Below are 26,511 nucleotides of genomic sequence, written 5' to 3' on the forward strand. Positions count from 1 at the left end.
TTTTTCCTCACTTTCTTCCTCTCTGCCTCCTGGCACCTCAACAAGGCTCAGGTTCCTTTCTTTGTGTAGCTCCCCAAGTTTGCAAGCCAAGCCAAGCGTGCTCCAACCCAGCTTGGAATGGGAGATGGAGGAGGGGAGACTCTACCCTTCCTCTCTTAAGCAAGTGCTGTGTCTCCAAGGGAATCCCTCTCATTTGCACCTTTTCCAAGACTGCTGGGCTTCAATTTGTTTTGCTGGAAGGCTTCCAGAGCAGAACAAAAAAGCTTCTTCCTGTGAAGGCTTTTCCATGTCTTTATTCTGATTTTCCCCTGGAGCAAAAGGAAGTCCTTTCTAGTGAAGTCTTTCCTGTGTGTTTATTCTGATTTTCCTCTGGACTGGAGCAAAATCATCTGGTGGCAGTCCTTAAGTAACAATCCCACACTTATTTTACTCCGTGTGTGGCCCACCCACTATTTAATATACCATTTCTGTCTGTGCCTCTTTTCCAAATTGTATACCTCTCTCTCTCTCTCTCTCTCTCTCACACACACACACACACACACACACACCACATACATACACACATCAGTCCATGGAAAAAATGTCTTCCATGAAACCAGTCCCTGGTGCCAAAAAGGTTGGTGACCTTAGACCATGCAGGGTCCCTACAGGAGAGCCCTTTTAAGAATTATGTATTAATAGAAAAGCAACTAACTTAGCTCTGTTCCTAAACACTAAAGCTATTGCATATAAAGAACAGAGGAGCTCTGATCAACTATCACAGCCACCATTTTGACAATTTTGCTGTACTGTGTCTCGGGATAAACTGATCAGGATAAACTGAGCTTGGTTTGTTTTCAGCCTTTTAAGGGGCCACAAACTACTAGTAAAAGTGGCATTTAATCACAAGGCAAGGAGGCATCGAGAAATGTTTCCCCTTTTGCATTTGAACATCCACGAAGGGACAGGAAAGGAGAAAGGGAAAGAGGAAAGACAAAGAAAAAGTGGGAAAGGGAAAGAGAGCAAAGAAGGAAAAAGAAGGAAAGAGCAGAAGGAAGAAGAAAGGAGAGGGGAGAGGGAAGGAAAAAGAAGGAAAAGGAAAAGGAAGGAAGGAAAGTTCCCTCCCAGCCCTGCCCAGGCCCCCACAGGTGTTCCCCAACACAAGTGATGTCGAACTGGCCACGGCCCCCATGGTCCCACCACACTACCACGCCCCCCTCAAAGTCCACCACAACCCTAATGCGGTCCTCAATGAAATTGAGTTTGACACCCATGACTTAGAAAAATACAAGCCAAAAACAAGACCATATACCTACTCCTTGCTACTTCCTTGGTTAGTAACCTTTTCCAAATATCACAGTGATAAACAAAAATAATTCATTTTCCAACCAATGCACCCATTTATGACTGAATTTCATGTGCTTAACAACACACACTAGAGTGAAAGAGTAACTTTGGCATAACTGTACAAGAGAATTTTATCTAAATGAGACAGCAGTCTCTTTCTTTTCTCTTCCTTGTCATGTGTTCACTTAACAAACATATTAAGTAACCTGGTCGTTAAAATGGAACTAAGTCACTAAATGAAGAGGTGTGCTTAGAAAAATTAAGAATATAAAGCCTTAACACTAAAATAATTGTGGAACATTAAAACAATTTAAAAAGAGAATTTGGCAATACTATAATTAATAAAATGGGAGGAACGACGCTGTTTGTAATGGTTAGTTCGTACTCTCACAAACCATACATTGTTATTCACTTGTTGAAGCAAAATTTCTAGCTACAAATTTCAAATTCAACCTTCTCCCTCCCTATTTCATTGGAAGCCAAAGTGTCATTAGGCAGTCATTTTCCTTAAGCCCAATCTATTTGAGACAACGATGAATCCGCAGTTGAACAACTAGCCTCCTGTTGTGACCAGAACAATCTGGAACTGAACACACTCAAAAACGTAAAAATGGTGGTAGACCTTAGGAGAAACCCTCTCATACTACCATCTCTTACAATATTAGACAACATACTATCAACAGTAGAGACCTTCAAATTTCTAGGTTCTATCAGGTCTCAAGACCTAAAATGGACACCTAACATCAAAAGCGCCATCAAAAAACACAACAAAGAATGTTCTTTCTGAGCCAATCAGAAAGCTCAAACTGCCCAAGGAGCTACAGAGGAATTATTGAGTCTGTCATCTGCACCTCTATAACTGTCTGGTTTGGTTCTGCAACCCAACAGGACAGACACAGACTTCAAAGGATAATTAGGACTGCAGAAAAAACAATTACTACCAACCTGCCTTCAATCGAGGACCTGTATACTGCACGAGTCAAAAAGAGGGCTGTGAAAATATTTACAGACGCTCACATCCTGGACATAAACTGTTTCAACTCCTTCCCTCAAAACGACGCTATAGATCACTGCACACCAGAACAACTAGACACAAGAACAGTTTTCTCCAAACACCATCACAAATGATTCCCTCAACACTGCCCAACTCTTTACTAATTCTGCATTACTATTACTATTAATCTTCTCATCACTCCTATCACCCATTCCCTCCCACTTGTGACTGTGACTATAAGTTTGTTGCTTGTATCCTTACAATTTATATTGACTGTGTCCTAGTATGATTTGATTGCTTATTTGTACCCTATGACTATTATAAGTGTTGTACTTTATGATTCTTGACAAATGTATCTTTTCTTTTTATGTACACTGAGAGCATATGCACCAAACAAATTCCTTGTGTGTCTAATCACACTTGGCCAATAAAGAATTCATTCATTCATTCCTCTCTCTTACATGATTGTTGTGGAAAAGAAGCTTTATGTTTGCTGCCTTGAGGTCCTCTCTGTAACTATAATGGTATGTGACAATGACCTTGGGAGACATGTAGAAGAACCACAGACTAGTTATCAGAAAAGTGGCAGCTGAGCCTGTAGAAGGAATTTGGATGTGGTAAACATCTCAGAAAAAAACCTTTCCTGGTTTCTTGAACTGTAAAGGTGATGGAAGGAGGAGACATACTTTCAGATTCACAAGATTTTGTTAATTGAACTTTACAATAAAGTTAGAGCTAGCTAGCACTTTTGGGTATGCTTCTTGTCTGGACTATCTCACAAGACTGATAGGAACTCTTTAAAGCAGCTGCCACACAACCCTGGGAAAAGGCATGGTTATATTAAAGAATGGAAGACAAGAGTTTAATTCATGCCACTGTGTGCATTCCAAGAAATCTTTTGGGAATCAAATCCAAGCAGTGCTTCAGAGCCATACTACTGACTTGTACTTACTTAATAACCAATTCTCTAATTCCACAATCATTTTCAGGCAACATGTTTTCTGCTTCCCAAATGAAAAAGTTCACGTTTGTCTCTTATTACATTTTATATTGCTGTTTTCAGCATCTTTCTTTAAACAGATGAGTTCAGAGGACATGACATTTTTCTCAAACTGAAAAAAATTCTCATGCTGTCCCACTTCCATTCCTGATACACCTGCATAAGATGTCAGGATGCAAGTAAACAAAGGCGTTTGTTCCGCAACAGTGCAACACCACTTTTATCTTCTGGACACCCCCCACACCTTGAATTCCATGAAGATGCCTCCCCCTAAAACCTATCAAGATCCCACTCAAAATACATTCCTGTTCCTTAGGCTCTTTCTGCAACTGATCGCTAAGTAATTTTTGAACATTCCTCATCTCTAGGGTAAATGATCTTTCTAGGCTATGAACATGTCGGCTATGAAGGTAATGTAGATTACTATAGAGTGTGGCAAATATAACCTATTATCACCATCCTTACCCTTGTTAGAACTGGGAATCAATTCCGACAAACAGAATAATAAACACATACTAGACCAACCATATACAATAATTTATCATTTGAACTGTAAATGAGAAAAGTGTAGCTGATTCTCCATTATCATTTCTTTCATACTGCCTGTAATCTCAGTTAAGTAAAACTCTTCCATGTTTTCTTCCCTCTCCATGCTGCTAACATATTAATTAGAGTTTTGCACCTGGTGCCTTGCATGGGCCTATGAGAATATAACTGTTGATTGATTCTTCTCTCTCCTTTCTCCTGGCCTCATTTCCTTTTAAAAAAATATATTTGAATTTAAAAAAGAAAAAAACAAGGACATAGAATTATTAACAGATTCTATCTCCCCTTTCCTACCTTGTTCAAGCATTCTGGTTTTGATTGGTTAGTAATTTGTAATTACTAATTTTAAACCAAACCTTTAAAAACATTATTATTTCTGTTAATCAGTTTTTTTATCAGTTTCAAAAAAAGAAAAAAAGCCAATCCCACACAGATCTAATGTGAATACGTGCAGCATATTTATACTCACATTTGCAGCTTTGTCCTTGGTTTTGACCACAACAGTTCACAGCTCACAGCCGTGAATTGTAGAAGCTGTTCTTTATTTTAAAAAGTAGCCTAGGGATTCAGTGTGCAGAAATACTACAGGGAAAAGCAATCCCAAACACGCACATAATAATATAGTAGAGTGTGAACTCAATACAAGATGTATTACAGTGTTATCCTGTTTTCAAATGACAGTCACTCAGTTCAGGCTAAGTTTGCTATTAGATTCCTTTTGCTGGCAAAACAAAAAACACACTAAAATAGTATACGTGCATGATTTAATGTTATATTTTTGTGGCTTTATATAATACTGATATAATTGTTAGACTTGTGTATATTAGCATAAATATAAAAAGGAATAAAGTTGAAGATTTGGTATGTAAATATCAAGCAGTTGTTTAATAAACAAAACAGAAAATAAAGTGTTTGCATTGGATTCAATGAAAAGTCCAAGATTCTCTTCTTTTTTCTTAAACTGACATGCTAAAACAGAGACAGGAATTTGACTCAGTATCAAATCATGTATGAATAACTTCCAAAACATAATGCAAAATAATTTTTCAGGATGTAAATTTTAGGTCTACACCCTCATCATAATGAAAATACTAAGAAAAAGAGAACTCAGAATAAATAATAAAGGTTGAAAACACAATGTTTATTTTTACATGAATTCACCGAATCATGCAAATACCTGATAATGAACCCTAATTCTAACATGGAAATTCGGAATTAGGCTTCTAAATTATGGTGTGTTATTCATATTTTGATCTACAAATCTTATCAGAGATTGGAAGACTTTCGATATAGAGTAATTAAGTTCTATAAAGATGATAGCAGATCCAAGGCCCTTCTAAAGTACTTTTATTTTGGCGCATCAGGAGAATAGCAGGAAGGGGAAATACTTATAACAGGCATCCTCAACTTATGAGCATAATGGCCCATTATAGTCATCAGTCATGGAAATTATAAAGTAGATCACCACGTGACCCACTTTATAATTGTAAAACAGTTGTTGTAAAACAAATGTTGCAGTTGTAAAGTGAACCCATTGTTCGCTCTGGGTCATTTTTGGCAAAAGCCAGGTTAGGGCAAAAATATTGTACAACAGGGTAGGGTTGCTGCAAAGCAGGACAGTAGCTGAGCTCCTGACATAGGATCACATGGCCATGGAGACAGGTGACTATTGAAATTTCAGAACCAAGTTGTAAATATCTTTATGGGCCCCTGATATAGCTTCAACTGATTGCTGAGCAATCAACCACAAGTTAAGGACATCTGTACACATATTTACTTAATAATGGGTGCATTTATTAAAATATCTTATCAGGCAGCCAGTAAGGAAGCCTAAATAATCACCATACCACATTATTCCTGAAAGAATCCCTGTGTATATATATCTGCCATTCGCAGCTTAGTAAGAGTGGTATTTTTATAAATGCAACTAAACGACGAGGAACTGCTTAAGAAATGACTTCAGCTTAATAGGAGCTGAAGTTGGAGTTTAACTTCTCGCCTCAAAACAGCTGCTTTGTATTCTCCCACATAACTTATCCGATCGCATCAAAAATGCCGGCTGAGAGCGCGCGATTGACATCATCTTTATTGCGAGAGAGAAAGGCGGAGTCTCGAGACCAGCAACGTACAACCGAAAGGAACCATGGGGAACGTCTCTAATTTCTACCATAGAGTTACCACGGGCTAGCAACGACTTGTCACTTTAACAGACCATAGCGACTCCCGGCGCTTTCCTGGCATTATCGGATGTTGAGTGGCTGTGCTTCCCTTTCCCGCGTCTTTTCTCCTAGAGCATGCTGGGAAATGTTCTTAAAGAAAACCGTCTTCCGTTTTATTGGTCTTTCCTGTGCAGCGCTTGGCAACGTGGTAAGTCTCGGCGGGGGCTGTTAGAGAGAATGCAAATAATCAGCGTCGGTTGGTTTTATTTAATTCTTTTAAAAAGAAAAAAATCGGTGGTATTGCGTTACATACGTTAGATTTTTGTGAACACGGAAAGCTAAAACAACACCCTAGGACTACCAGTCATAGCTATGATATGGTGGAAAAGATATTTTTAAAAAATTATTTAAATGAAATCAATTAAAAATTAAATATTGCGCTTCTGTAGAAAAAGAAATAACCAAAATAGTGGGTTTTCAGGACGATTTCCAAGATTCAGCGTAAACCTGGAGCAGCGTAGTTTTGCACACACATTTTTTATATCTTTCCTTTCAAACCTAAACATGAACAATAGTCCTGCTTTTCTACTGCTTTTGACAAAAACTGGTTTCTATTTTTGCTCTGCTTCTTTTGAACGCTGCAACCAATAAGACATTCACAATATGTACCATGACTACAGGTGGAATTCCTCTACTAGGCTGAAAGTCTTTTTAGCAAGAAATTATTTGTGATCGAGACTAAGAGTCACATCTAGATGCCATCAGTCATCATGGTGTGCTATAGTCCTCGAAGAATAATAACTGACCTTTATTCACTGACTCTGTGATTCATTAGCAGGGTCAGCTGCCAGGTTGGTAACAGTTATGAATTATAACAAACTTGCACTGTATTGCTGGGAATAGGAGATACTTTCTGATGAAAGTAGTATACACTTAAAATGTAAAAACAAAATGGAGAGCAAAAAGGACAGGCCTGTTTTGCTTTCTAAAAAAAAGCAATTCTCCAAAAAGGGAATAAAATACTAGAACTACTTAAGTTATGTTATTTGTAAATGTAAATAAATTATTTTAAAAAAGCTATTGCTTGGTAGTGAGGTTAGGGTTAGGATTGTGTTCCAAAATGGGCTTGACCGGTACCTGAAATTATGCCCCAAAATATGGATAGTTTCTATAGATTCTATGAGCGATTAAAATACTTTCAGATGTTTTCAAATAGGCATTGATTTTGATTTTTTTTTAACGTACTGTAGTTAGAAAATTTAAAAAGTATCAGTGAATCAGGATTTGCCTACTTTTATGTTTGCACAGAATTCTCCATAGAATTACAGAATCTAGATTAGGGGTCTCCAACCTAAAATGCCACCCAACTCCCCACACCAGTCAACCACAGTACAATCGTTGTGCAAAACCCCAGTTGCCCCACCGCTATGTTCTCCAGAAGTTCTTGATGCCTAGCTTTACTTTCCCATTAACCCAACCATTTTTCTCCTGCCTGCTCATGAGGCATGCCCTATTTGGACAAAGAGTGGACCATGTGACTTGGGAGAAGTAGCCTCAGGAGGAAGACCTGGTGTAGCCAGCTACAAACTGATAGACACAATAGCCTGATTATATATTGGTAAATTGATATAGATTGAATACTGACTTTTGATTTTTTTTTCCAGGGTTACTACAGAATCGGTGAAAAGAAGGTGTTTTAGTAATTGACTACAGAATTTATCTGCAGCTGACAAACTGATGTACAATATTTCAAAGTTTTATATTTCAATAAAAATATATAAAAATTGAAGATTAATTTCTCCTTAATTATTTGGGCATCAGATTTTGAGAGGTGAAATGAAATTTCCATGTTCTACAACTTTAGTTGTCAATATCCTGTTTATTTATAAAGTAAGATGGTGTTTAAGACATTATTATTTATTATGGAGAACCAGTTTGGTGTAGCAGTTTAAGGCATCAGGCTAGAAACTGAGACCATGTACCCCTTCAGGCACAAGGCAAACTGGGTGGCCTCGGACCAAATTTTTTCCTTTAGCTCTAGAAAGGAGGCAGTGAGGAATAGATAGAAGAAACTGCAAAGTTCAAAGCTTATAAATATATATCCCACAATGGTTCCCCTGAAATTAGTATTTGGAAGTGTGCTACCCTCAGTGTAGTATGCGTTTTCAAAACTAATAGCCCTTGATATATTTGTTTTTCATGAATGTACTCGGCTGTCTTATAATCTTTCAAGATAGTCTTGTAATAATAACTTTTCCAGGTTAGTAGGGCACAGTAAGAATTGCTCTGGTCTGTTCAAAAACTTGTCCATGCTGGACATGATTTCATGTATCTCAAGTCAAGTGTGTATGCCTTGCCTTAATTCCAACTGGGAGTTTAACATTCTAGCATTTTCCTCATCAGATAATAATAGCACTTAGACTTAAGACTGCTTTACAATGCTTTACAGCCCTAAGCGGTTTACAGAGTCGGCATATTGCCCCCAACAATCTGGGTCCTCTACCAACTGCAAAGGATGGAAGGCTGAGTCAATCTTGAACTTGATGTTCTACCCTCTTGACTAGGTAACAAGTTCTTTGGTTAAGGAAATCTGCAGATACAGGATGAGGGTTACTTGGCTTGGCAATACTGTGTTTCTCATATAATAAGGCCGGGTCTTTTTTTTTTTTTTTGAGCCCCCAAAAGACCCATCCGTGGACAGGGAGGCAAGGCAACGGCCTGCGCCATGTCCTCCGCTGAGCTGAGCCCGGCCAAGTGAGCGCCGATGCCCGTGGTGCAGCATTTGGAGCTGCCGGTGCATTTGGAGATGTGTGAGGACAGGGACGGGCTGGGTGAGGTGGAAAGGACGGGTGGGTTTGGGCTCCGCCGGACCCACTGGCCAGGGAAGCAGCACTGCCGTCGCCTCGCCTCCCTGTCCACGGACAGGTGGGCACTATCACTGCCTCGGGCAGCCTCTCCCGGTGGCTCCTTTGGGGTCGGGCTGGAGGGACTTGGGAAGCCAAGCTTGGGTCAGCCCGGCTTTTGCTTGGCAGGCGGGTGCGCACCTGCAGCTCACTTTCCCGGCTCTGGCGCGGCCCTGGCTGGATGAGCGGAGGGCCCAGTGGGGAGGCACTCGCTGCCTTGGCCAGAGTTTTGCCGCCAGGCAGGAGGGCCCGCCTGTCAGCTGCACTGGGTGCCCCAGGTAAAGCTCTTCGCACTCTGCCTGGTGCCAGGCAGGGGTGGTGGCTGGGCGCTTCTCCCGGGGTGGGCCAATCTTACGCTGTGGCTCCGGGAGATTTGCCTCCCCATGTGGGGTTGGGCTGCCCTCTCAGGCAGAGGAGGCTTTGTTGTACAGGTAGTAGGGCGTCGTTTTTAAAAGAATAGGCTTTGCCTTCGAACGATGCCCGGGAAAGCGGCGCCAGGAGCACCTGAAGCCGAATGTCTCCACCAGGCTCCGGTTGCAGGGAGGAGCCCTGGCTGGCTGCACGTGGCTGCGCCAAACATTGCGGCTTTGCTCTAAATGCCACAGCAGCACGGGGAAAAGGGAAAGCAACGGTGGTGGAAGTTCTCCTGATATGAAGTGCCCCACCAACGCCGAGGTCAACACAGGCAGCACCATATCCGGGTGTGCAACAAAAATACTTCCTAATGGCAAGCCCCCCAACCATTCCCCCCCATTTCACATGCTTTAATATAGGCCTTAATTTGGGGGGAGGGGCTTAATTTCATTTCATGCCTATAAAACATGTTGGGACTTCCTATTGGGGGAGGCCTTATTGTTGGAGAAACATAAGTGTCTATACAATCCTAAAATCGTAGCTAATCAGAAGTCAGTAATGTTACACTAATTGCAAAAAGACAAGTTTTTTTTCCAACAGTAGAATTATTTTAAAATTATAGAAAATTAATTGCCCTTTGTATTCTGCACTGGTCATTGCCTGTAGTATTCTTACATTCTGGGCACATCACACTGGATCCATATCACTAATAACCTAGTTGTATTTTCCTAATGGTCTGTCAACAGTTACCAACTGGTTAAAATCATTATTTTGGGGAATAATATGCAACCCCTTTGACCAGAAAGTGCTAATATCCCAAGTCATTATATATTTGTTTTCTTAATCTGCTACAGATCACGCATTTATATTTTCTCACAAACTTTTGTTATAACATTCCTATTCCTTAGCAATTCTGTGCTTGTTTCTATTTCCTGTCTTAATCTACAATCTTCCTATTAACTATAAATTTACAACTTTATGTTCTACATCAACATTCCTGTTTCTAGTTCTGTCTTAACTTTTTCAGTCTTTCCTTTTCTCCCCAAGAAGTCCAGTTCTTGCAATAGCCAATCTCAGTCCATTTGAATGTGAAAATGCTTTTTTGCTCTTCTGGCCTTGCGAAGATTCTCTCTTCCACCACCACCCCATCCCTGCCTTTTCAGGAACAGATTTGTGAATTCTGATTCTGAGTTGCTACACACTAGGCTTGCAGGCTGATTCAGACTCTTGCTCTTCCCACTCAGCTCCCTCAGCTAGTCTTGCCATTTTCTTTTGCTGTAGAAAGACCGCTGCTGAGATATTGCCTTTGTGTTCTTTTCCTTTTCTGTCATCTCCTGGGCTTGCCTCCTTTCTTGCTTTCTGTTCCGTTTTGAGAAGTCTCCAATTAGAGATGGTGGTATCATTTCAGCCCTCCTTCCCATGTAGCACCAACATCCAAACCCAGGAGAGAAATGTCTGCTCATTCTGAGTGGAGTGTTCATTCTTGCACACCTCACTAGCTTCTTCCCCCCATTAACTGGGCAGATTGAGATGGCTACAGCTGTACTATTGTCAAGACATTTGATTTGCCTTGGATGCAGCTTTGCATTCATAATATTTTTTCAGCTTTTTCTCTAAGGGATAGATTTAATTCTACCCAACACTGTCAATATAGGGTTTAAGATAAGTTGGGGATGTCCTCTACTGCCACAAAACATATAATATTCAGAATAAAATAGCAACGGATAATTGGAAGTGGAATAAAATCCCATGTTAAAGTGGGAAATTGTTTTATATATAAATGACTGGCCAATTTTCTATTATCCCACATGCAAGATAATTAACATAGAATATTCTGCTCTAAGCACTAGGAAAAGTCCTAATTATAATTTTGATAGTGGAATCAATTAACTAGGGAGGTTGTGGTTTCCTAGTTCATCAATGAGAACTCAAATCTGGAAATTGGATTCGTGGCCTAAATGTCATCTTTCAGGTCAACATTTCTTCTCAAAATCAACTTTCTAGTATTGAATATAATTGTGAGAATATTCAGATGAAAAATCGTTCCAACATTTGAAAGTTTATTCATGCCTGAGATTTGAGTTTGCATACATATATAAACTTTTATGCTACTAGAACACAGGCTCCTCCAACTTCCTTGATTTTTTCTTCTGCTCTTCGGCTGAAGAATTTTGCTTTCACAATGACAGGCTGCTTGGGCAGCTTTCCTTTGCCCAGGACTTTGTAATACCCCTGAAAAATATCAAAACAAAAGTTAACGAATAGTCTCTTGAAGTCATTACTCATGGTGTCAATAAAATTAATGGACAGGTGTTTTTAAAATATTGTATATCAATTCTTATAACTGATGTCTTTATGGATTTATTAGGAGGGGGGAGTATTGATCAGCAGTTCTCTTTAGTTTGTGCATACAAGTTACTGGAAGGTTGGCAGTCCAAGATCAAAGCACTACATAACAGAGTAAGTTGCCATTTTGCCCCAGCTCCTGTCCACCTAAGAGTTCGGAAGCAAGAAAATGCAAGTAGATAAATAGGTGCCCCTTCAGTGGGAAGGTGCACCTCGGCATATAGTCATGGACCATAAAATAGTCTTTGGCAATGCTTGTTCCCTCATTTAGGAAATACCAGGTGAGCACTGCCCCCTAGAGTTGGAGACAACTTGACAAGGGAAACCTTTGTCTTTTAAAGCATAATTGTATTTGAATAAGAGTGTACTGTTTCTCATCTTACCCAGTTTCATTTTTGTTGAAGATGACTATTATAGCCCCAAGTTTGAATTCTCATCAAAATCTCGAAAAATGATTACATTTCAATTTGTAAAATCATATAATCTCTAAAGTAAAATGGAGATGTTTGGATCTGGATGGACTTCGCCTTAATCAAGACTGAGTGGGCTATGGCTGTTTGCCCCGCCTCCCCCAGGGTTGAGGATATTTTTATCACTGGTATTGGATGGATAAGTTACTCTTCTCCATTTAAGACTGATGCACAACTTGGGTGGTCCTCTTGGATTCACAGCTTTTGCTTAACGGCAGCTATGGCCAGAAGGTCCTTTACATTAGTCTGCCTTGTGCACTGGATGTACCCTTCCCTCAACCAGAAGGCCCTTCAGACAGTCACCTACTTATGCCTCTGTCAGTTCACAACAGAACTGTTACAATGTGTTCAATGTGGGACTGCCCTTGAAGACCACCCAGAACCTAAAGCTAGTTCAAAATGCAGTGGTAACACTGCCTATGTCATCACTGCTATGTGAGCTGCATTGGCTGCCATATGGATCTGGGTGCAATTTATGCTTGTTACCTATAAATCCATTCCTAACACGGGGCCTGTTATCCTAGTTAACAGGCGCCTATTTGTCTCGATATGTTTGGGTAGAGCAAGTGCATTCAAGGTCTCCTCTATTAAATATTGTCATCTTGTGGGACAAGTAAGTGTGCTTTCCCTGTTGCTGCCTCGTCCTCCAGAATATCCCCCAAAAGATACATCCAGTGCTCACTCTCCTGGCTATAGAAGAATGTTAAGATCTGGTTCTGTTCCAAGGCCTGGGATGTGTGTGTGTGTGTGTGTGTGTGTGTGTGTGTAGATGTCATATTTGTATTGCTTTTAGTTCAGGCTATGAGCTGCTCATTTACTGGAATGGGCAAACATAATATATATGAATTTTCAAAAAACAGATGATACCACTTACAGAGCGTACAACATCAATAACTGGAGCTAGTCCTGCTGGATTTTTAGCATAATTCAGCCTTGTCTGCTCACTAACAAGCGTCCAGAGCTTATCCAGATTCACTGTTGGGCAGAAGTGCTGGTTTTTTTTCAAGTGGTAATGTCTCATACCAACCTTTCCAAAATAACCAGGGTGGCTAGAGAAAAAAAAATGCATACAAAGTAAATTTACTGGCCAATGCATTATGATACTCACAGGTAACCTTAACTAGAAAATACAAAAGACATCCATCCATCATCTAATTTATTGGCACCCGGCGTAGCACAGGGTATTCTATAATATACAGAAGAAATCCCTTTTGTCTTCAGTTCATGACTTAATGTCATAATAAAGCTTGTAAAATCTTCAACACATAAAATCTAATTAATTATATTAATATGGTTATTACAAACTTATTTCCTGTACTCAATGCTATTCCCCTCCATCTACTATGCCTAGATGCCATTCCTACTTCCAAGTAGAAATACCAGGGTCCATCAATAGCTAGTTACATCATTTCATTTTAGAAAATATGTAATTTCTTAACCATTCAGAACCTTGTTACCAACCCTGGTGGCTGACTGTGTTGGGAAAGAGACAGACAGTGAATAAAGGTCAGTTGTTACTCTCTGAGTACAATAGCACACCATGATCACTGGCAGTACCAAGATGTGACTCTAGTCTCAGCTATTTGTAAGTTACTTCTGATAATAAATTATAAATGACAACTGCGATCCTAAAACTTTTATTAAAGTTTTATTAAAACAATTTTAGATGTGATGAACTGCGCAATTTCCATCACCTGGCCAGAAAACTCAAATAATGAGTAAGTATCATAGCACTGTGTGCAGCTTTGTTTCAGTAAATAGGTAACAAAATATATCCAGGATATGAAAGCTGATCTTGGTTCAAAATGTAGATCTGCTCTTTGTATTCAGAAAACTAAAAAAGGCAGTTATGAGATAAAAAGGGAAAGGAGCTTACTATTTGTCAAAGTTAATTCTATGGTGGTGCATACCGCCAGCATTTCCACGGCCTCCTGGATGTTTTCTGTGTTTGCCTATGACAAACAACAAAAGTTATTAATTGGAATTTGGTCTAGAAAAGTTATTCAGTCTAGAATACTACTTAATTTGTTGATTTTAGCTTTCTTTTAATGCCGGAGTGTCCAGCCTTGGCAATTTTTAAGATTTCCCATGCTGGCTGGGGAATTCTGGAAGTTGAAGTCTACAAGTCTTAAAAGTTGCCACGGTTGGACACACATTTGTTTTAATATAATAATTACCATTTAAGTTTCATTCCAATAAATCATGTAGATACTTTGAATCTGCACAGTTAACACAGCAATCAGTCACAGATGTGAAGACTTGGAATATCTAGACAGAACTGTTTTTGTGTCTTGCCTTTGAGATTTATTATTAATCCTTCTTCAGAGAAGATAGTACAAATGCAAGATACGTCGCATGAAGATGTTATGCAAGCCAATCTACATCAATAGTCAAATCCAACATGAATCTTGACAGCCAAAGATGGAAGCTTGTGGTCTCTTGGAAGTTACAGTGTTGTCAGTATAGATAATAGATAATTCTACCAATTCAGCAGCCTCTAGAAAAGGAAATTTTTTTATTTTGATCTAGATGATATTGCCATCTTCAGTAAGAGAAGCTTAACTGTGAATTATTCCTTGCTTTTTGGTAACCTCTGCTCTAATTTTCATATACTAAAAGCAAGCATCATATATCTGCTGTTCTCTATGTGTATATAAAACTGTAGCAGCAAATTTATTTACCTAATTATACTGCATTAATTGCACTAATTTTCAGGACTGCAATCTAAAACAACCTTCTGATGTTGTTTGGTAAATTATTTGACTACTGAGTAAATATTTTCATGATTAAAAATGTCTCTCCACTAAATATTTTGTATTACAAACAAAATCAGAAAATCCTACTACTGTAATAAAAATATTATAAGGCAGAAAAACATTCATCTCAATTTAAAACACCACAACTCTCAAGACAATACATTCTGAACACGAACAAAATATCCTACATCAGAAGCAAAACAAGGGGCAAATCTGCTTTTTCAAAGGAAGAAATCAAAGACCTACAATGATCCATATTATGAGTGTTCTCCACCCTAACATTTTTAGATGATAGGAATAGCTAATGGGGCATTTGATACTTGTCACAAATTTAAGCACATTCATATGACATCTCACCCTCAGTAAATTTCATAATTTTCCCATACAAGGAATTATTACTGTGCATTGTTTAGCCAAAGTAATAATATAAAAAACATTCAAAAAGTGTGTGTCTTTCCCAGGATTTCCAATTTTATAGCATAAGGGAAACAAAATCTGTATTTTCAAAATTTCCAAAACGTTTATATCACTAGTGCTTACCAATACGGCCATGGCCATGACTGACGTGCCCCCTTAGTTTCCTTGTCTTCCTCAGTCTGGAAGGCTTTCAAAATATAAAAAACAAATTTGGTTATAATAAATGTACCCTATTTTTTGAAAAATCCACCCCCCTTTACTTCGCCCATCTCTGCGGAAGGTTTTCTACAATCTCTATTTATACAAAAAAACAAGATTTTTGCATTGGGTTCGCTTCATTGATTACGTTTTTTTAAAAATAATAATAAGATGCCTGGAGAAAAAACCAGAGGGAATTTGTTTTGGTGGTGGCAGAAGACACGGCTCTCCGATCACTTTCTTTCAGGGAATGGTGGGCTTCGATCCAACCCCAACAAATAATTAAACCCAAACCCAATAACATGAAAAGTGGGTCGGCTCCCGTCCTTCCACGGACATCTAACGAATGTGGCTTCTCCCCCGTTCCCGCCAGCCCAGCCCAGCTCTCCGCCGGGGAAGTCTCCCACCCTCAAGGCAACCTCTCCTCCGAATATGAAGAGACATACAGCCAAAGGGCTGCGCAGCCCCGACAAAAGCAGCAAGCGAAACCCGCGCGGCGTCTCCCTTGCCCGAAAAAAAGGAGCCAGAAACCCCCCAACCCAAGACTAACCACGTTGCTCCCAACCTACCATCTTGCTCGATCGGCGACAAAAAGAACGAAGGAAGTTGGAAGCAACGTCTCGCGAGATTTCGCGTCCCCCTCCCGGAAAAGATCTTTTTCTCGCGATCTCTTGAGAGAGAGAGAGAGAGAGAGAGAGAGAGACGCTCCCGTTTCCGCTTCCGGTTTCTCCGAAATGGGGCTTTCTTTAAACCCGGTAGCATTTTAGGAATTTTGAAAGAATAAGGCTGTGTGAGATAAAAAAAAATTGTTTCGCTTTCGAGTAATCCTATCCCGTTTTCCTTCCTGTTTTTTTTTTAAATAACTTTTTATGATGGGTTTAGTTGTTGACTGACTAAATAAAACACTAACGTTGGAAGGTGGGATAGAATAGCATAGAATACTTTATTGGCCAAGTGTGATTGGACACACAAGGAATTTGTCTTAGTGTAAATACTCTCAGTATACATAAAGAAAAGGTACATTCCTTAAGAATCAAGAATCATAACGTACAATGATAGTCATAGGGTACAATCAACAATCAAATCATACTAGGAAACAGTCAAGTGGGAGGGGAGGGGTGATAAGGAGGGATGAGAAGATTAACAGTAATACCGTGTTTCTTATAAAATAAGTCCAGGTCTTATATTTTTTTGAACCCTGAAAAAACGGCTAGGCCGTCTTTTGGGGAAGACTTAATTTCGGCCCCCTTGCATCCTCGTCTAGAGCACCCTGTGGGCAGCCTCACCACCAGCTGCTCCTAACGGGTGATCATGGCAGAGTGCAGAGAGCTCCCTACTTCCACCAAACACCTTTGCTGCAGACCCGAGACCTTCGGCGCCCACCGCTGTTGCTTTCCCTTCTGCCCATGCCACCGCCACGTTTGGAGCTGCCACTTCCATGTTTGGAGCACCACCGCTGTTTGGAGCACCGCCACTGTTTGGAGCACTGCCACTTTTGGAGCTGCCACTTCTGCGTTTGGAGCTGCTGTCACGTTTGAAGCGCTGCCGCCATTAGAAGCGTCTTTGGAGCGGCGGAGGTGCCAAACACGGAAGCGGCAGCTCCAAATGCAGCGGTGATGCTCCAAACAGCGGCGGTGCTCCAAACATAGAAACAGCAGCTCCAAACGCAGAAGTGGCAGCTCCAAACACAGCGGCGGGCAGTTCCAAATGGCAGCGGCGCTCCAAACGTGGAAGTGGCAGGTCCAAACGCCGCTGCGGCATGGGCAGAAGGGAAACAACAGTGGCGGGCGCCGAAGGTCTCAGGTCTGCAGCAAAGGTGTTTGACAGGAGTAGGGAGCTCTCCGCACTCTGCCATGATCACCCATTAGAAGCAGCTGGGTGTGAGGCATGGCTGCCTGCAGGGTGCTCCTAATGGCAAGTCCCCCTGCCCTTCCCCCCATTTCGCATGTTTTAAAATAGGCCTAAATTTGGGGGGAGGGCCTTAATTTAATTTTATGCCTAGAAAATATGCTGGGTCTTCCTGTTGTGGGGGCGTATTGTTGGAGAAACACAGTAATAGTGTATACTTTGTAAATAGTTGAACAATGTTGAGGGAATTATTTGTTTAGCAGAGTGATGGCTTTTGGGAAAAAAGCTGTTCTTGTGTCTAGTTCTGGTGTGCAGTGCTCTATAGCGTCGTTTTGAGGGAAAGAGTTGATGTGAGGGGGTCTGTAAATATTTTCACAGCCCTCTTTTTGACTCGTGCAGTATAACAGGTCCTCAATTGAAAGCAGGTTGGTAGTAATTGTTTTTTCTGCAGTCCTAATTATCCTCTGAAGTCTGTGTCTGTCCTGTTGGGTTGCAGAACCAAACCAGATAGTTTTACAGATGCAGATGATAGACTCAGTAATTCCTCTGTAAAACTGTTATCAGCAGCTCCTTGGGCAGTTTGAGCTTTCTGAGTTGGCGCAGAAAGAATATCCTTTGTTGTACTTTTTTGATGATGTTTTTGATGTTAGGTGTCCATTTTAGGTCATGTGATATAGTAGAACCTAGAAGTTTGAAGGTCTCTACCGTTGATACTGTGTTGTCTAGTATTGTAAGAGGTGGTACTATGGAAGGGTTTCTTCTAAAGTCTACCACCATTTCTACAGTTTTGAGTGTGTTCAGTTCCAGATTGTTTCAGTTACACCACGAGGCAAGTTGTATAACCTGTGCGTATCCAGATTCATTGTTGTCTCGAATGAGACCAATCACTGTTGTGCCATCAGCAAACTTCAGTATTTTAACAGATGGATCATTTGAGATGCAGTCATTGATATATAGGGAGAAGTGGAGATAGCACACAGCCTTGCGGGGGGTGGGCTGTGCTGATTGTACAGGTGTTGGATGTGATTCCGCCTCACTTCACCTGCTACTTCCTGTCTGTTAGGAAGCTTATGATCCACTTACAAATGTGTTCAGGTACCACTAGTTGGTTTAATTTACTTAGAAGAGTGTCTGGAATTATGGTATTGAATGCTGAACTGAAGCCTACAAAGAGGACCCTTGCGTAGGTACTTGGAGATTCAAGGTGTTGTAGGATGTAATGCAGAGCCATGTTAACAGCATCATCTGTCAATCTATTTGCTTGGTATGCAGACTGCATGGGATCTAACAGCAGATCCGTGATGGTTTTCAGGTGGGAGAGCACAAGCCTTTCAAAGATTTTCATAACTACAGATGTTAGAGCAACTGATCTGTAGTCATTCAGTTCCTTGGTGGAGGGCTTCTTTGGCACTGGGATGATGGTAGAACGTTTGAAGCAGGAAGGAACATAGCACATCTCTAATGAACTATTGAAGATTCAGATAAAGATGGGGGCCAATTGGTCAGCCCAGACTTTTAAGCAAGGAGTTATCTTGTCTGGCCCTGGTGCTTTTCCTGGCTTCTGTCTGTGAAATAGATCTTGCACTTCTTTTTCTATGATCACCAGAGGTTGTGAGCCCAATGGATTGGGGCCAGTTGTAGGAGGCCCGCGCTGTTGTTGGTGTGTTTGAGATGTGGGTTGTAGAGATAGGTGGCTGTAGGGCTGTTAAATTTCTTGGGGATAAATCGAGGTGAAAAGTTTGGCAGTGGGCATAATTTTAATTTGCTTTATTTATAAACAAAAGCGCTTCAAAGAAGACGCAGTGTAAAAGCTCTTCTGCCCTGCTTTTGTTTCAACCCAAGGAATGCGATCCGCTTCTCAAAAGCTGCCTTTCTAAAGTAGTCCGCCACTGCAATCAGACATTAATCGGACATCTCATGGGTAGCCCCTAATTCAAGGGGTCTGTAAATTTGGCAACTTTTAAGACTTGCGGACTTCAACTCCCAGAATTCGCCAACAAGCATTGCTGGCTGGGGAATTCTGGGAGTTGAAGTCCACAAGTTTTAAAAGTTGCCAAGTTTGGAGAGTTCTGCCCCTAATATAATCCTTATTAGTCTTCCACTATTTCATGAATTTCTGACCCTTACGCATCCTTTAGAGCAGTGGTCGCCAACTGCTGGGCCGCAGCCCAATGGTGGTCCATGAGAAAATTTTGGTGGTCCGCAGAGAAATGTCACCCCCCCAAAGCAATTGATTCAGGCTGTGTGGGAACACAAGGCTTGCGTCACCTGTATTACGGGCAACACAAGGTAGTGGGGAGAGGGGGGGGGACTTGCCCCACTCACCCCACGCGCCTGGCCTGGCCACCGGGCTGCTTCTTTCCGCTTCTTCTGCTTTTGGCTGCATGCAAGGAAAGCAGCAGTTTTTCTTTCTCTCCCCCAAAGTTCACCAGGAATGGGTCTTTGGGGCCCTGCAAGGCATCCTGCTCCAAGAGGCTGCGCCAGCAAAGACTCATTTCTGGCGGAGTTTGGGGGAGAGAGGGAAAGACTTCTGCTGCTTCTGCTGCTTTCCTTGCATGAAGCTCTCACTCTCTCTCCCCGTTAAGAGCTGGAAACAGTATCCTCCGATCCCAAATAATGATTGATCAGTAGGAATATGGGGTGGGGGATCTTCCCGCAGACTTTTTTGGGGATTTTCCCATGGTCTCTGCCAGCAGAGACCCTCTGTCTCCCTCTCTCTCCCCCGCAAGAACAGAGCTGAAAAGCAGGTTAGGAATATGGCTGCCTTGGAGGGGGTGTGGGGATGTGAGGGTCCTGTGTGTATCTTTCTCTTTCTCTCCCACCAATGTCAGCAAGCCACCGTCCCATCAAAATTCATATTAGTGGTCCCCGAGATTTAAAATGATAAGCTTGGTGGTCCCTGAGGTCCAAAAGTTTGGCGACCTCTGCTGTAGAGGACAGTTAATGTGGGTTCCTCGGAAACGCTTAATCCAGGGGTCTTCAAACTTGACAGCTTTAAGACTTGTGGACTTCAACTCCCAGAATTCCTCCTCCAGTTATGTAACTCAGGAATTCTGGGACTGGAAGTCCACAAGTCTTAAACTTGCCAAGTTTAATTGGTTTTGGTTTAATCCATAGTCTGATTTCTCTTAAGAGACCTCTTAAGGCACCTACATTAACTAAATCTAATCCTGTTCCCCGTGTGACTTTTAAAAATATCAATTAAATCATTGCCCTCACCGGAGCGTCAAACAGCAAAAATCTGACTACAGGAATTTACATTGATTGAACCCTCACTATGCCCCATTTCCCCTTCTGTCCATGTGCATGATATATAATGGTAAGTCCTAGCAGGATTGCAGAGGCCAGTCAAGGGGCAAAGTTCAGAGCAGGTTTTGACAGTGCTCCTCTTGCACAGCCTCCTGTACAAGGCTTTAAAATGATTATCACTTCTCTCTAGAACTCGCCTTTCTAAATGTTGACAACTTTAAGATATGTAACTTTTTAACTCCCAGAATTCCCCAGTTGGCCAACTACAGTGTGAACTGTTTGCTCCATTCCCTGCCGGGGGTATACATTTGTTCTTACTATGCATAGTTCTTACCATTAAAGAAACAGAATTAAAAAAGCATTGAGCGTTACTGAAGAAACAAGCAACAAATGCTCAATGCTTCTTTAATTGCCAGGTTTTTGCCTAGCTTTAGATCAAACATTGTGGAGTTGACATCTCGCCTAAAGCTCAGTAAAACTTACTTCTGATGAAATGGATATCTGGCCTTGGCTGTGGCTCTGGTGCAAGTTTAGCAAACTCAATGGCTATCTTACCTGCTCTAAAAAGGGAGGGTTAATATATCACATAACAGAGTAAATCTAAAAAATTTACTTAAAAGACATATTAACTATCAGAAAGCTGATGTTCAAGCATCACCGAGGCAGATATTTGTGCTAATTATTGTAAGTCGACAGAATTATCAAACTGCTGCAATCCAGAAGATTCATGCTGAATTCATGTGTAGTTCCAATAACCTTCTCTGCTTCCTCTCCCACATATTTAGTTTTCAAAAATATAGAACTTCAGCCATTCATTTAATAAAGTGGAACTGTCTTTGCTGGATTCCAGAGGTGTGTATTTAAGGTGTGTTTAAAAAGAAAATATAAGAATGTATGTATAACCAGTTATGACCACCAAGGGCTAGTGGTAATAGTCCCCCTTTTAGGGCATTGTATTTTTTTAAAGGCATATTATACCTCTTTTGAACACACAGAATGCATTTTAACTACAGCAGCACGTAGGGTTGCATAATTGGTTTCCTAAAGTCATCTAAGTTCACAATACTGCATCCTGATCTACGATAACCATGTATTTCTCAAATATTTATATTATTTGTATGATCAAGCAGATGTACAAATTAGTCAAATGAGATAAATTGACAGAATTGGTTTTAACATTTTAGTGCTATAAAACTACTCAAAAACTACAGCTGGTGCTAATGTAGCAGTCATACAGCAGTGGAAGAATGCAATTATTGTCTACTGGTTGGCTTCTAGTGCTGGCCATTACTTATAAAGTTTATAGAGCATGCCACTGGGATATATCAGGAACTACTTTATCAAGTGGGATTCTGCCCATCCCGCAGTTTGAACACTGCATGAAAAGTGGTTAGACTCCACTTTCTTTATATAGAGCTCTGCATTGTAGAAGTTGCTGCTTCTGGATACGTTTGACCCTGACTCTGAATTTCTGAAGGTCTTGCAGGGTGAATGTGGACAGCAATCTGATTTAGTCTTGATATTTGTTGTTGAGACTATTACATTCTTACCTGCTTTTATTATGCTAATAATTTTTGTGATTGGGGCAATTTACAAATATTATGAATAAAGATACCAGTGACATAAATTTAGATTTAACAGACATTTGGGTATTGCAGGCATTCTATCCCCCCTAATAGTTTTGTATATTATGATTTTACTATATATTCATCCATGTATTATGCAATTTAACTGGCTGGAATCCACTGCCAAATAGGTCCATGATATGAACCAGAATGTTACCATTCTGTGATAGGATCCATCTTTGCATGGTATTTGCCAGCTCCTCAGAATGGCTTGTGATAGGAGTAGCAGTAATAGGAAATTTCATTTTTTAGGTCAAAGTGTGCTGCTTATTCTTTGGAGCAGTTTGCATAATCTATTGTATATGTTATTTTGTCATGAAATAGAGGACATGTTACAATATTCTTTTCAAAATATGGATTATTAAAACCAAAGGCTCTTTGAGTTCAGTAGGATTTGCTTGAGGTATAGGATGGATATAGGTTGTTAGGGATTTATTTATTCAATTTACATGCTGCTGATCTTACTGTCAAGCAATTCTACATGGCTTTATAGTTCAAACTTTATTTACAGTGCAAACCTGCATATATCTAAACAATAAAAAGTCCCTGAAATTAGATTAAAACTCTAGGTTACTAAAGGATTATTCTAAGTAAATCTATTTACTGACAGTGAAAATATTTTAGAAGCACATTATTTAAACAGCCAGAATTTGAGAAGTTTTCTGATTATGAAAATCTGATACAAGTATTTACACAATTTATTAGAAATAAAACATACACTAGAAAAGGATGCAATATATCTAGTCAATTGCTGCCAAGGTGTGGAAAAACCAGAGATTTTCTTCATGTTTAGTAATTATAATGCAGAATGCATTGCAATTTACTGACCATCACTCAAAATAAAACAGATAGTTTGGGATTGTGAATCAAGTACCTTATTGCAGAAAAAAAAGGATATTTTCTTTGAAAAAATTAATTAGAAGAAAAGCTGAAGAAAAATATAAACTCTGTCATATAAAAATCAGTCTTCTTTCCAATTCTCCCACCCCTGAATTCACCCACTGGTGTTCATTTACTTCCACAGCACAGCCTTAAACAAATATCCTTCAGAGTCAGTGGTTCTGCTGAGACAGTCAGCTGCACATAATTCACCATTCAATTTGCACTAAGCATAACTCAGTCCCTAATTAAGAAAAAAAGCACCTGTTTTTTTCAGGAATATACAAACATTACCACAGTTGTCTGTGCTCATTACAAAAAACATTGTTAAAGCTTACAGCGTGCAGCATATTATTTACAAGTCTCTACCAAGTACATTATTTTTGCTGGCACACTGTTAAAATTCAATTTGCAGTCACTTAAACATGTGAGCAGCTCATTCTGTGCCCTCCAGCACTAGCATCGGAACAGCTGCAGGTGGTGTTCTGTGCCCAGTGTCATAAATAGTCTTTTGATCCACATCTCAAAGGAAAAGGATTAATTCTTCTTATGAAGAAACTTCATTTTATTTCCTGCAATGGCAACAATGAAAAGCCTCCCATTATTATATACATTAAAAAAGCAAACACATTTATAAAAATGCTACAGTTCCCAATTGACAATCAGGTTCTAGCTGCTTAGTAAAAATAGATACCCAGTCTGAGGATTCTTGTCTGTATCATTTAGACTATATAATTCATTCTTTAAACCCACCAATGTGGTATACTAAGGAAGCCTCTAAAGCAGAATATACTTCATATAAGAACTTTTGCCTTCTTGTGCCATATGCATTACAACCTAATCTCAAAAATACAAATATTTCAAAACGATATTCCTTACCAAGGCCTCGTAGAAATTTATTTACTCCACTTTGTTCAGTATCTGGAAGTTCTTCCAAATACTGTTCAACTCTCTGTTCAAAAAGACCTACAAAAAGAAGATCAAAGAGAAAGCACTGGGTTTTATCCAAGAAAAAGGAGGATCCCATCTTAAGAGTTTTTATTTCTGATGTAGCCAGCCCAACAGTCAGCTTTCACCCAGCTTTTATGTTGTTCCACATTGTTTTCAAAGGCTTTTATTTCACTCTGCTATTTATAGAGTTACATTTTTTTCCTCTTTCATCCATGTTACAAACATTTTCCGCTTTCAGGCTATATTTTAATTTTCTTAATACAAGCATGCACATTCCATAAACTTTCCAGGGAAAATGCTGAATTCGACATATCTGCAATACATACCTTACAAATCTTGCCAATTGCAAAGTATGTCCAGTTAATATGAGAAGAGAGTAGCAGGAAGTCCTGTCACCTGACTCTAAATCTATTTTTATACAACTGGAAGTAACACAGTATTTTATAAATAATTCAGAAAATATATCATTTCTAAGAATTAATCTCTTTGTTGCATCCATATAAAGGCTACAAAATCAAATTCATCCATCACAGTAAGCTATGATTTACTTTACACTGTTTATTAGTAAATGTTGATATGCTATAAATGAAACCTAATCCAAAATAAAGCATATTATGTTTTGGCTGAATGTACTAAAATACTTAAAATGCATGCACAATATCTTATCTGAATACAAAAACCCTTAAGGTAGAATGGAATATATGTATATCTCTATATTGTTCAGAAATAGCCCTCTGGTGGAGTATACATATGGCTGAAGCAGTTACACGTGCCAAATGTTTTGCTCTGTGGCGCTCTAGCAGTCTGAGAGGAAGTCTGCAACTAATAAAACAGGTCTTACCTTTTGCCCTGCATTTCCTCAGTTCTCTGTCTTGAATAAAGCCAGCAAACATTTGAGATTCCATAAAAACTTCTAAAAACCGACGGATGCTCTTTGAAGCAACTGATTTGCGGAAAGCTTCCCTCTGAAACACTCGCTCAGCCTTATCATTCTGGGTTAGGAAAAGGGAATAGTGTCCAATGGTCTCCACAAAGAAACGGATGAAAACCTCTGATACTAATCCATTTAAGGTGTTACATTCTTCAAGAAAAAGCAGGGAAAATATTTATTTGCACTATTTGTATACAAAGAGCAATTTATACAAAGCATAAAGTTGTATTGTAGCAGCACAATTAATACAAATGGATATACAAACACTCAGCCCTAATCATTTTACCCCCAAAGTCACACTCAGTCAAAAGACCAACTTGCAGGTGGCTAAGGGGAGAAGGGTGTTCCAAAGCAGGATCCTGTCTGCCTTCAGGATCATGTCCCCTGAATTTATTTATTTTTCGTATATGAACCACCCATCTGCCTCAGAAAAGGGCTCTAGTCTAATAGGGATGAACCATCAGAATCCCCTCCCTTCAACTCCACAGTAAAATGCTGGATTACGTTCAAAATTATCTGTTTCCTTGCCCAACTGAAAGTAAATATATTTGCTTTTACGGACTAAATTACTACGTTAGGAGAAATTGTTTTCTTTATTATTAAAATATAAGAAGCTGCATTATCTGAATAAGTTTTACTATGTATGTATGTATGTATGTATGTATGTATATGCAGGTCTTGGCATGTTCGGGTCTTTTCCCGTGTAAGATTGAGAGTATCTTGATGACGTTTCGACGAGGTCCCATTCAGCCTCTTCAGGCTGGTGCTTTTGGCTTCGTGCTTGTGCAAGCAAAGCGTGATTGGAGCTGCCGTCTCTCTATAAATACTGGTGGGGAGATGTGGTGTGCTGGCTCTGTTGTAAGCGGGCTGCTTGGCTGTGTTGTTATTTCTTGATTGGTTGATGGGAGTTGATGTTTGCAGATTGGTTGGCTTTTTCATAAGAACCTGTGTGGCTGAGGTACTGACTGTGTGTCTATCAGCCTCCTGTGTTGTAACGACCTGGGTTATGGGCTGTGTGATGACCTTCTGAGTTCTATTGTTGTGACATCCTGGATCGTGTGCTGTAATCTCTTGGGTCGTTGGCTATATACACACACACACACCCCTATCTGTTCCTCACAGCCTCTTTCTCTTCTATTCTTGGTATTCTTCAGCAAAAGATTTTGGGGGGCTGAATATTTTAACAGTGAGAAGGGACAACAATTTTAACTCAAGCATTTATCTTTTTTGAGAAACTCCTCTCAAAGGATATTTCATAACAAAATTATTCCATTTGTACTTGGCAATAAAAAGAAAAATGTATGTTATTTTTTTTAAAAATTATAAAATTTTAACAATCTAAACAAGCCTGAAATATGTTGAAGTGATGAAATATATCATGACATGTTAAATAAATGATGCAATTTTATACTTGCATCATGAGGGCTAATGCAAATAGATAATTTCAATCATTTTTGATGAATAATGGCACATATCCTGTCACTTGCCACCATTCCCACATGCATACAATTGCCCATAAATCCCATTATTAGTGCAAACAGTGGTTCACATTTTGCCCA

General features: G+C 39.8%; 3 protein-coding genes, 2 long non-coding RNA genes and 2 other non-coding genes across 12 annotated transcripts in view; 3 read left to right on the plus strand and 4 right to left on the minus strand.

The window, feature by feature from the left end:
* The window catches only part of TRIM66 (tripartite motif containing 66), a 55,550-nt gene extending 51,033 nt beyond the window's left edge, over positions 1-4,517 (minus strand). Inside the window, exon 1 of the mRNA XM_087921062.1 lies at positions 4,336-4,517. The gene's annotated coding sequence lies outside the window, so the exon portion shown is untranslated. The remainder of the gene's footprint in view (positions 1-4,335) is intronic.
* Positions 4,518-6,061: 1,544 nt separating this feature from the next.
* Positions 6,062-7,814, plus strand: LOC148128125 (uncharacterized). Its single transcript, XR_015740901.1, has 2 exons — positions 6,062-6,233; positions 7,690-7,814. It is a non-coding gene; the product is annotated as an uncharacterized LOC148128125 (long non-coding RNA).
* LOC113440375 (small nucleolar RNA SNORA3/SNORA45 family) lies at positions 6,757-6,889 on the plus strand. Its single transcript, XR_003374713.1, has one exon. It is a non-coding gene; the product is annotated as a small nucleolar RNA SNORA3/SNORA45 family (small nucleolar RNA).
* A 3,507-nt stretch (positions 7,815-11,321) lies between the features above and the next one.
* Positions 11,322-16,129, minus strand: RPL27A (ribosomal protein L27a). Its single transcript, XM_026706481.2, has 5 exons — positions 16,039-16,129; positions 15,395-15,458; positions 13,975-14,050; positions 12,973-13,147; positions 11,322-11,514 (listed from the first exon to the last, which is right to left on the minus strand). Exons 1-5 carry the CDS (start codon positions 16,039-16,041, stop codon positions 11,386-11,388), a joined length of 447 nt encoding a protein of 148 aa, XP_026562266.1. The 5' UTR covers positions 16,042-16,129; the 3' UTR covers positions 11,322-11,385.
* On the minus strand, positions 13,547-13,678 carry LOC113440376 (small nucleolar RNA SNORA3/SNORA45 family). Its single transcript, XR_003374714.1, has one exon. It is a non-coding gene; the product is annotated as a small nucleolar RNA SNORA3/SNORA45 family (small nucleolar RNA).
* A 44-nt stretch (positions 16,130-16,173) lies between the features above and the next one.
* The window catches only part of LOC148128126 (uncharacterized), a 28,103-nt gene continuing 17,765 nt past the window's right edge, over positions 16,174-26,511 (plus strand). The window contains exon 1 of the long non-coding RNA XR_015740903.1: positions 16,174-16,259. This is a non-coding gene — a long non-coding RNA (uncharacterized LOC148128126). The remainder of the gene's footprint in view (positions 16,260-26,511) is intronic.
* DENND2B (DENN domain containing 2B) overlaps positions 22,609-26,511 on the minus strand; it is a 157,016-nt gene continuing 153,113 nt past the window's right edge. For all 6 annotated transcript variants that reach the window (XM_026706479.2, XM_087921084.1, XM_087921085.1 and 3 more), the window contains 3 exons: positions 24,863-25,102; positions 23,950-24,036; positions 22,609-23,642 (listed from right to left, as the gene is read on the minus strand). In XM_026706479.2, the coding sequence (XP_026562264.1) occupies positions 23,608-23,642; positions 23,950-24,036; positions 24,863-25,102 (362 nt within the window). In that variant the 3' untranslated portion in view covers positions 22,609-23,607. The remainder of the gene's footprint in view (positions 23,643-23,949; positions 24,037-24,862; positions 25,103-26,511) is intronic.

This window comes from Pseudonaja textilis, chromosome 1 (assembly GCF_049901715.1).
Source record: "Pseudonaja textilis isolate UNSWEBS1 chromosome 1, rPseTex1.2, whole genome shotgun sequence".
NCBI classification, from domain to species: domain Eukaryota; kingdom Metazoa; phylum Chordata; class Lepidosauria; order Squamata; family Elapidae; genus Pseudonaja; species Pseudonaja textilis.